Source organism: Phascolarctos cinereus, unplaced genomic scaffold (genome assembly GCF_003287225.1).
Source record: "Phascolarctos cinereus isolate Bilbo 61053 unplaced genomic scaffold, phaCin_HiC Scaffold_4;HRSCAF=312, whole genome shotgun sequence".
NCBI classification, from domain to species: Eukaryota; Metazoa; Chordata; class Mammalia; order Diprotodontia; family Phascolarctidae; genus Phascolarctos; species Phascolarctos cinereus.
In genome coordinates this window covers 1017644-1027870 of record NW_027555847.1, presented here as the reverse complement: position 1 = coordinate 1027870, position 10227 = coordinate 1017644, and the positions used below count along the sequence as shown (strand labels likewise).

The 10227-nt window shown below is 52.9% G+C and overlaps 1 protein-coding gene across 1 annotated transcript in view; it reads right to left on the bottom strand.

The window, feature by feature from the left end:
• Positions 1–201: 201 nt before the first annotated feature.
• Positions 202–10227, bottom strand: part of PDCD6IP (programmed cell death 6 interacting protein) — a 35230-nt gene continuing 25204 nt past the window's right edge. The window contains exons 11-18 of the mRNA XM_020978540.2: positions 9296–9407; positions 8574–8743; positions 7456–7704; positions 6359–6493; positions 5587–5681; positions 4377–4500; positions 3876–4078; positions 202–3769 (exon numbers count right to left, since the gene is read on the bottom strand). Of these exons, the coding sequence (XP_020834199.1) occupies positions 3595–3769; positions 3876–4078; positions 4377–4500; positions 5587–5681; positions 6359–6493; positions 7456–7704; positions 8574–8743; positions 9296–9407 (1263 nt within the window). The 3' untranslated portion in view covers positions 202–3594. The remainder of the gene's footprint in view (positions 3770–3875; positions 4079–4376; positions 4501–5586; positions 5682–6358; positions 6494–7455; positions 7705–8573; positions 8744–9295; positions 9408–10227) is intronic.

Below are 10227 nucleotides of genomic sequence, written 5' to 3'. Positions count from 1 at the left end.
TGTGTCTTCCCCATTGGAATGGGAGCTTCTTGAGGGCAGGAACTGGATTTACCCTGCCCACCCTGTGCTTAGCCCAGTGGCTGGCACATAGTAAATGCTTAATAAAAGCTTGATGATTGACTAATACCTATACAACTGAAGGATGAACAGAGGAAAATGTTTCCAAGTTAACATGAAATAAGAATTCATCATACAGATAAGTAAAATCTTCCAACTTTTATTTTTAGGGTACAGTCACTGGAACATTTTTATTTCTTTATAATCTCCCTAAAAGATATACAATAAAAATATAATCCAACACCCAACAATTTTTATACTCAGAAAGGAATCTGAAGTCCCTGCTGTGGTAAGAAAGGATTGTTTTTTAAAAATATAAATTTCAAGCCAGCAACAAAGCCTGAACATTCTTTCTCTTTAAAAATATAATTCTTTTCCCATTCATCCCTGTGAGCCTCATCTTTCTCTGCTATATCAGGCCCCAATCTAACGGCTACTTCCTAACCAGCAACAGTATCTGGAATTATACATTAATTACAAATTCTAAGATTGTGCTCACTTCATTTGTATCTTGTAATACATTAACTACATTTTAATACCAATACTGCAAACAAATGATTTTAGTTTCAAAATATTCTTAACTTAGAAGAGGAATTAGAAAAATATTTTAGGACATATTGAACATAACATAAGTAGCAACTCTGCCCCTTTGGTGACAAGAACACAGATTAATGAAGTGATAAGTCTAATAAGGAGGTTTGGGGATGGGGGGGGTGCAGAGTGGGTAGAGAACATGCTTGGGGATTCCAACAACAGATGGAGACAATGCTAGAATGGGCAGCAATTAATTAGAAATCTTTTAAGTTATTTCCCTGTTGAAGCCACAAGGAGCTACCAAGAATCGTCTTTGAGATCTCCTGGAGAACTTAGTGAGATCCCCAAAGACTGGGAAAGTGCAGAATTTAGGGTCCCTCCCTAAAAGAAAAAGGGGTAACTAGGTGATACAATAGATAGAGCTCTGGGCCTGGAGTCAGGAAGATCCAAGTTCAAATCTGTCCTCAACACTTACTAGCTGTGTGACCCTGGGCAAGTCATTTAACCCCTATTTGCCTCAGTTTCTCATCTGTAAAATGGGGACACACTGGAGAAGGGAATGGCAAACCACTCCAGTATCTCATTTTCACAGGTCACAGCTTGCAAGCTGGAAAGGATCTTGAAGACCATCAAGCCCAGTGCCCTCATTTTACACAATGACTTGGTCATGGTCACCCAAATGAATGGCCAGGCCAGTGAGGCCTCAAATCTGGGCTCCGCCTCCATGTCTCTTGCCCTTTCCTAGGGGGGGAAACAGTGGGTCGACTGGATTCATTGCTAGAGGCCTGATGAAGGGGTCATCAGGGGGTCTCCAGTTGAGAAGGGTCCAGCTGTCACCCATGTCCCTCATGATGGAATTCCTTGAAGGTCTAACTAGTACTCTCACTAAGCCAGCCTTCTCTCCTGCATTGTGAGCTCAGGGAACCCAGTGGGGCCGGAGAGAACATCACCCGTAAGGGGCAGAGGTGGCTTTACTGAGGCAGATTCTGCTCCCACCAGATGGTGGACAGGCCCTGACTGACCAGGACCCTCCTCACAAAGGAAGGTTCTGGGAATCTCTCAATACTGGAAAGAGCTGGGCCATCATGCCACCAATAGACTCCCTCTTTTCAGAAGCATTTTGGGGCCTAGTTATCCTGCTCAACATTCTTGGGGGGAGAGATACGGGAATGGACTATCTCTGTCAAGTCCCTTTCCGTGCCTGTGACTCTCTAACACCTCACCTGAGAGCTGGCCTGGCCTGAGAGAACATTCCAGCAAAGGAATGATTCGGCACAGAGCCACTACAGGGGCTGGGGACATCTACCATGATGCTTCCCCTCCCCAGAGTAAGAGTCACATCCCGCTTTGCTGATGCCAGATTAACAGAAGCCAGAAGCTAAGACTTAAGACCTTTCTGCCAAGGCACTGGCCAACCTCAAGAGGATTTCTAAATTCCACACAATCCAGGGCTATTTACAATGACATAGCATTTTTCCACATTTCCCAGTCAGTCAACATAAACAATATCTTTGACCAGCTCAGCCTTTACAAAACAGAGAGCAGGCTGTATGGTTACAAAAAATAAACACGAAGTACACTCTGGGCTTCTGAGTAAAATCCATCCTACAAAGAGGGATTAGTGTCAAAGTATTTTGGCAGGCACCCCCTCCCCAATCCCTGGAAGGACCCCCCTTTCTCGCCTACAGCATTAACCTCTTCCTTCCAAGGCCTGCTCTAGGGACCACAATGAGGGCTCTTTCTTGTCAAAACCGCTCCCCCACACAGATGCCAACTGCCTGGCCTGCCTACCCGCCTGCCAGAGTCAGCAGATGCCCACATACCTGCTGCCCAGGCTCCCTGCACCCTCATAGAGTTCCATCACCCGGGAAAGGGAATAACGAAAGATCTCATATAGAAAGAAAACTGGAGGGGGCAGCTAGGTGGCGCAGTGGATACAGCACCAGCCCTGGAATCAGGAGGACCTGAGTTCAATCCGGCCTCAGACCAAACACTTGAGACTTACTAGCTGTGTGACCCTGGGCAAGTCACTTAACCCCAATTGCCTGAAAGAAAGAAAGAAAGAAAGAAAGAAAGAAAGAAAGAAAGAAAGAAAGAAAGAAAGAAAGAAAGAAAGAAAGAAAGAAAGAAAGAAAGAAAGAAAGAAAGAAAGAAAGAAAGAAAGAAAGAAAGAAAGAAAGAAAATTGGAGTCAAAGGAGTGATGTTTAAACCAAATGTTTAAAAGAAATCCCTTTGTATTTACAAGTCCAGTCAAAGAAAAGAATGCTTTTCAATAGGTCATGGAAAACTACAAATGAAAAAAAGCTAAGCAAAGAAGGTATTTTAGTCAAAATCTACTAATAACTTTTCTTCTACACAAAAGAGCTATTTTTAAGATTGGGGGAAGATCTTACCCTATCTGCTTCTCTCTGTGACTCTGCTGCCACAGTCCCCAAGACTTTGGCTGGCTAAATGCTTAATTCTAACTCCACTGACACTCTACCCAAACAGCCCCGGACTGCACACACCACTCGTAGTGGGCCTGAAACCCAGCATGGCCAACGTGGAAGCCACCAAACAACAGACCAAAGCCAGGAATAACAGCATGGTAAGAATTAATGACAAAGCATAATAAAAACCCAGTTCAGTCATTTATTTGTACATTGTAAGATTTACAAGCCTTTGATTATTTCACAAAATTGCATACTGAAAACTAAATCAAAAATGCAAACCCGAAGGAGACCCCGTGTATTCAGCCCTCTCCTCTGCCCAGCTCGTGCCCTGGCTTCACCCTGCCCTGGACCACCTCCAGCTCCAACTTCCTTTCTCCCTCCACCCCCAACAAACTGCCAGTCAGGTCTAGCCTCTGTCCCGTGCTGCGGACCCCAGCAGGGCAATCCGACGGGGCCTTGGAAACACGGACGGGTCCAAAGGATACAGTACAGTACATCAGGGGAGCTAATGTGTAGAAGGCTTATTGCGCGTTTTCCCCTAACCTTAAGCCAAGCCTCTGCTCCGCCGACCTACTGCTGGGGGTAGTGAGGCTGCTGGGGAGCCTGAGGGAATGGGTACTGAGGCTGCTGAGGTCCTGGGTAGGGCGCCTGCCCGGGGTTCTGCGGGTACACAGGAGGATAAGGCAGGGTGTACTGGCCATACATGTAAGGGTTATAGCCCATGGGCATTGGCATCTGGCAGTACCTGTGGAGGACAAAGGACACTGGTGAGGCGTCGGTGCCCCTAGGACCGCCTCCCAAGGCTCCACAGCCCACCCTCAGCCGAGCCCTGAGCATCCTGGGAGCATTACCCCGGGTATCCCGGATAGGTGGGGTACGGTGGCCCCTGGGCCTGAGACGGGGCCGCACTGGGGGCTGTGCCTGACGCAGGGAGCCCAGGTGTCGGGGACGGAGCTGGAGCTGAAGCAGTGGTCCCAGACCCGGCAGAAGACGCAGTGCGACTGGCTGAGATCACTGGAGGTGGAGGGCGGGCTGGGGGCTGGGGCTTAGAAGGCTACAAGAAAACACAAATCACTCATTGGTGAGCACTTTAGAGATCAGGCAGAAGACAGAACCTTTCCTCCTTCAGCCCACTCATGCCCAACCAGGGAGAAAGGAGCCAGCCCTGTGGAAGCTCTTGTGGGACTCCTAGCTCCCTTGGGCAGACTGTCTGAGGAAGCTGACGGACCCCTCCTCAGAATCATGTTTTTAAATGCAAAAAACCACACAGGAGTATAAGGAAAAAGCTGCATGGAAACGCAGAGACTGGCCAGCAGGCCAGACTAACTGCCCTTGAGGAGGTGGTCACTCACTAGCATGGTCCTGGGCGCTGGTGTAGGAGGGGGTGCGTTTCCCCCAGTCGCAGGAGAGGTCTGATAGGCAGGGGCCGGGAGAGACGGGGCACTGGGCTCCCGGGCAATGCTCTGCTGCAAATCCCTTTGAAAGAAGAAAAGAATCAGACCCTGAAAGAGGTCCTTTCATGAAAAGGGTCAGACAAACACAACATCCTACAAGTTGGGTCTAAAACACTCCAAAATAAGAAGTGTGGCATCACCTGGGCCTTTCCCACAAAGCCTGAAGCCCAATGGAGGCCTTTCCTTGTGGACATCAAAGGTCTGGAGGAAGCGAGAAGGTGGCTGGCCTCTTAAAAGCCAGCATGGCCACCAGCAGGAGGAGCTCCAAAGGAGACTCCCCTGGCCCAATCACACATGCTGAAGTAGAGAATGGGGGGCTCCGGGGAGCTAAGCTGGCTCCTCGTTGCTGGAATAAAAGCATGGCAGCATGTTTATAAGACTTGCAGATGATGGATGGCCTGACTACAACCTGGAGGCCAGTCCAAGAGGAGGACATCTAACAAAGGTCAATGGGAAGCTGACTTCCATTAACCCAAGTAGAAGCCAAGGGTTATATTTTGACAGCAATGCACCTAAAAACAATTGGAGGTCTCAGTGGAGCAGCCAGCTGCAGCCAAAGAAGTCTGAAGCCACATGAGGTAAAAAAGAGAACTGAGGAAGGAGCAGGCCAATGCCACTGTTCTCTGCCAAGGGCCAATCACAGCTGTTCCAGGCCCATTTTAGAAAGAACTGTGAAAAGCAGGCAGGTTACCAGGATGGTGAGGGGCATGGGGAAGGTTGTAACATGAAAGGGAAAAAGACTCATGGGGGGCAAAGCCGAGAACAAGAGGTTGAGGACAAAGTCTCACTCCCTGACCATCAGAGCTGCCCCAAATGGCCCAGGGCTGCCGTCTCCAGAGCCCCCTCCTACCACAAGGCCTCCCATAGGGGTGGGGCAGTCAGCACGGGCTGGCCAGCTGTTTCTGCTCCCAGAAGCCCCAGGGATGCAAGTGTAAAGGGAGAAGCAAGGGGACACACGAGTGTGCGTGCACACACACATGCACACACACACACGCGCGCACGCGCACACACACACATGCACACACGCACATACGCACACACGCGCACACACACATGCGCGCGCACACAAACACACACACCCCCGCCCTCACATCCCACGGCCACATACTTGAGCAGCTCATCCCTCTCTGTCTTGCGGGCAAACACGATGTCGCTGCATTTGGTCTGAAACTTCACCAGAATCTCCGTCAGCTCATTATAAAACTAGAAGCGGAGGGCAGAGATGCCGGGTCAATGCTTCTGAGCGTGTGAGAGGCCATGCTCTAGGGCCCGCCCACAGCCCACTCCTCTCACCCTCTGAGAAGCTGAGGAGCAGAGGCCCGGCCCTTCAACCCTGGGGCCCCAGTGAGCTTGCCCACAGCCACGGAAGCCTGGGGGGTCTGGAGGCTGTGCCAGCCGACGCTGACTCTGACTGAGCTCTCTCGCTGACAACACTGTGCACCGGAGGCCCTCGGATGTGACCGAGAGAGCAGCTCTCAGCCCTGGATCCTACATCTGAAGCCAGAGTGTCTCCAAGGCCCCCACCCCAGACAGCCCCAGTTCACACAGATAGGAGACAAGCCCCCGATTCCCTGCTTTCCAAGCCAGGGAGGTCACCTGTCCAGCTGTGGACATTACCGAGACCTCCCAAGAGCAGTCAGCCACCCCGGGAGGGGACCTTGGACAAGAGGAAGCAAGGAGACAGGGCCAGCAGAGCCTGACCAGGTGCCATCCCAAGGCAGAATGGGCCACCAGCCGAGGTATCCAGGGGAGGTCCAGGCAGGGCGAGGCCTCTGAGAGCCTGTTACTACGCGCTGCCCACCAGGCCACACACATCACCTCCTTAGAGCATCAGGAAGGCCCAAATCAAGGGGGACCTTGGGCTCGCCCACCCCTCTTACCTTTGTGCCTTCTTTCAGATTGGCAACAAGCTCCACAAAGTTGTCATAGGCCACTGCCAGATTCTTCAAGACCTCTTCTCGCAGATTGGCCTCGTTGTTGGACTGTTTCATCTTGGAAAATTCCTGATGTGAAACCTAGCCCAAAAAACAGAACCATTAGCATGTGTTTCCAGGCGCACAGGCGAGGTTTGCAAGGACACCGTGTCTCAGCTGTGTGCAGAGTCCCTCTGTGAGCCTGGGAGACCTGGCCAACAGCATCCACACCCCACATAGTGACTGACCTGGGGCGAGGAGAGCCCCAGGAAAACGCAGACACAGCAAGTGGGACCCAGCACCCCCACAGGAGGGGCAGAACCACTAAGAAAGTCACTCAGGGATGCCCACCTTGGGTGAGCCTTTGCCAAAGCTACACTTCAAGGGGGGGGGGGCAGGAGGCCCAAGGAAGGGCCTAACACAGGTGTGCCCAGCTACATCAACACCAAACAGGTATCTCCTGACGCACATAAAAAAATCAATTTCCAGCACTCTGGCAAATGTAGTTTTGTGTCCCTTTTGCAAAATAAAGCCTGGCTATCCAACCCACGTGGAGTCCTGCAGCATCCCAACCCTCCTTGCTGTCAGCTTCAGAAACACGGACAATGCTAAGTAACTGCAGCCTTCTCACTTGCCCATTTTACTCTGGTTCATATCCACATCAAGCCCACAGCCAGCTGAAAAGTCTTGCAGCCACCACCTTTCTCCTCTGACCTGGGGAGCCTTGTCCCTCTGCAAGTCCTAACCCAAACAAATCAAGATGCTCTTCAAGGGGACCTGCCCCTGGCTCTTATCTCAAGGACAGGTGTTCTAGAGAAGAAAAGTAAGTATCTTCTATCACAGCCACATTCCCAGCAGCACAAGGGATGGTCTTTCTGCATGCCTTCTTAACAAACATGTATTTGTGGGCCGCATGCAGGTCCTTCTGTTCCGTTTCCTGGTACCAGTTTTTTGGTTCCTAGTAACTCACTCATGAGAACTCACTTATGGGCCCCTGCAGAAAGCCCAGGGTGGGGCAGGGCAGGGCAGGGCAGGGCAGGGCAGCTCAGCCTGACAGAACCCACCTGAATGCTTTTCAGGAGCTCCTCCTGTTTCTTCAGCGATTCCTGAACTTTGCTCGTGAGGCCCCCATACACTCGGTCCAGTTCCGTAACAGAGAGGGCCTCTTCATTTATAGCGCCGTCCTGCGCCAAGGCTGACAGAAACTTGCTTCTCATGTCAAAGGTCAGGGACTTGAGGTCATTTTCCAAATGCTCGCGGTCCTTCTTCACCTCGTCCAGGCTGGCCAGCAGAGATTTCAGCACGTTCACCACCTGCGAGAGGCAAACCCCTCACTACCTTCCCACAGGGCAGAGGGGCGTGTAGGGGAAGGGAGAGGAAGCACAGCCACTGGGACACTCAACCAGTGGGTGAGGATTGAAATTTAAGGGAAGGATCAGAAAGGTGCCAGACATGCTCCAGATCTCCAGCCAACAGAAAAGAGAGCACCCACCCCTTCTCGGCCGAGTCTCCTGCAGAGACTGCTACTTCAGCCCTCCCTCTCTCCTCATTTCCGGCTGCTGGCCTCCAGGATGGCCCAATCTTAACAGAGCAACAACTTATACACAAGCCTGGACAGTGGCAGCTGGGCCTGTCCCAAGTTCAAATCCAGCCCCAGGCCCTTATGAGCTGGGTGACCTGGGGCAACGGGAGTAATAATAACAGCACTGACCTCCCCAGGTTGTCATCAGGACCCATGTTCTAACTACCATGGGCAAGGCCCTAACCTGGCTGCAGGGCGTGATCAGAGGAGCGGAGAGATGGGAGGGGAGAGCCCGGAGAAAGGGACAACAGCCCACCAGCCCACAGAGAAGAACGGCCGCCACTCCCTCCCCTTCGGCACCCCCAGTGCTTCAAGCTCCAGGGCCAAATCCTCCACAACACTTCTGGTGATGCCTTTAAGGCCAGCAAGCAGAGCTGGGCATCTCACAGCTGTCCCACTGCTCCACCAGCGATGGTACCCCAGACCTCCTCACCCCCACATACCCCTTTCACTTCTTCCCGGGGCCAAACTCCGCCCGCCCCAATCCCGATACACTGGGACTTGTGTCCCTTCAGAGAACCTGAGCATGTGAGAGTGGGGCGTGTCTCTGGGGACACAGCCCCGTCCCAGAGCCAGCCTTCCACCTCCCACCCATCTCACCTCACTGCCCTGCATCGTCTTAGCTGGGTTGGCAGAGGGGATGGCCGCGTTCAGCTCGGGCTCGGGCTTGCACAGCAGGGCGATGGTGTCCCGGTGAGACTGATAGCGCTCTCTGACTTGTCCGTCAGCCTGGACGGCCTTGTCCAGCACAGCCTTGAAATTGGCCCCCTCTAAAGAGAGGAACAAACAGCCATGGTCTGCCTTGGGCGCCCTCACCTCCACTTCCAGAGGCTGTGGGTTACGGGGGGAAAGGAAGGGAGAGAACCCGGGCTCGGGAGGGGGGCAGGCGCCATCACCGGAGTACACGCTGCTGCTGCTAAAAGCCATGCTCTGACGACGGCCACAGGAGCACTCATTGAAGCGGCACTGCCAGCGATGTGCCAGGCATCTACAAAGTCTGACCCATCCAACGAGATCCAGATGCAGCCGGGCCAACCCCCGAGGCCTCCTCTCTTGGGGTCCAAAGTGGGAAGCAGCCCCCCAAACCATCCAGCTGCGATAGACAGCAACCCTCTGTTCCACAAGGACACGGCCAGAACACCCCATTTTAAGGGAGCCGCACTTCCCAATGCTGCTTTCCAAACCACTGCAGAAAGGAGCATCTCAGCATACCTGGGGGCACCAGCTCCACACCAGGTTTCCCAGATGAGGCCCCTCCCCCTGCTCTGCCCCAACGTTCGCCAAGTGAACATGCCCAGTGGGTCCCATAGAAGAATCCTCACCTGCCCTCAGAGGCTTGTAGAGCTCACTGGATGGCGTCCTCTGCCAGCGCTCCTTGAATTTTGCTTTCAGCTCATTATCGGTTGCTTCCTCTTCGGTCAACAATCTCAAAGACTGGAGAAAAAACGAGGTTTGTCACATTCTGGCCTAGGAGAGCCTTCTATAGGACCCTGTGGCCTCCGTTTAAAATGCTTCCCCTCCCCAAAGAGACGCCCAGTTTGGCCAGGCACAGAGATGCCCGAGACCAAGATCTATAAGCGGCTTGCTTTCAGGAGGAAGGGCCATGAAGGGAAGGGCACCTGAGGAGCTGGAGAGGCCAGGTGGTCATCCCCACACTGGAAACCCTCCACTCTGCCTAATCGTCCAGAGCAGCCCCAGCCACAGTCCTCCCAGCTCATAAGCTCACTCACGCAGCAGCCACTGCCCTCAGGCAGCCTCTGCCCACTCAGATACTTGGAGCACCCCATCCTCCAACCCCAGGGCTCCTGATCCCCTGCAGGATCCAGCACTGAAGGCTGTGCTTTCCTTCCCAGCCTCCCCCAGCTCACACTCTGCAGAAGCAGTGATGGTAGCTGGGACACGTCCTTTCCTGGTTCCCCTGGCGCTCGGGCCTTCTGGTCATCTTGGACAGATATTGGGGTGTGGTCCTTCTGCTCTGACCTCGAGAGCTGGGACCTGGGCTCGGCCCCTGCCCACCCAGCACAGTCAGGGCTTAGCAGATGCTTACTGACTGAAGCTCACAGAGACCAGGTGACCTGCCCAGGGTCACACTGCCAGGTAGGGGGCTTCTGGACCCTGCATCTAATCCTCCAGCCCCTCTCCAGCCAATCCCCAGGAACATAAGCCTCAGCCCCCATCACAGTGATCCCCACCACTAGGGATTCACGCTCTCAAGTCAAGGCTGTGCCATTCCGGGACTCTGACCATTCTGGCC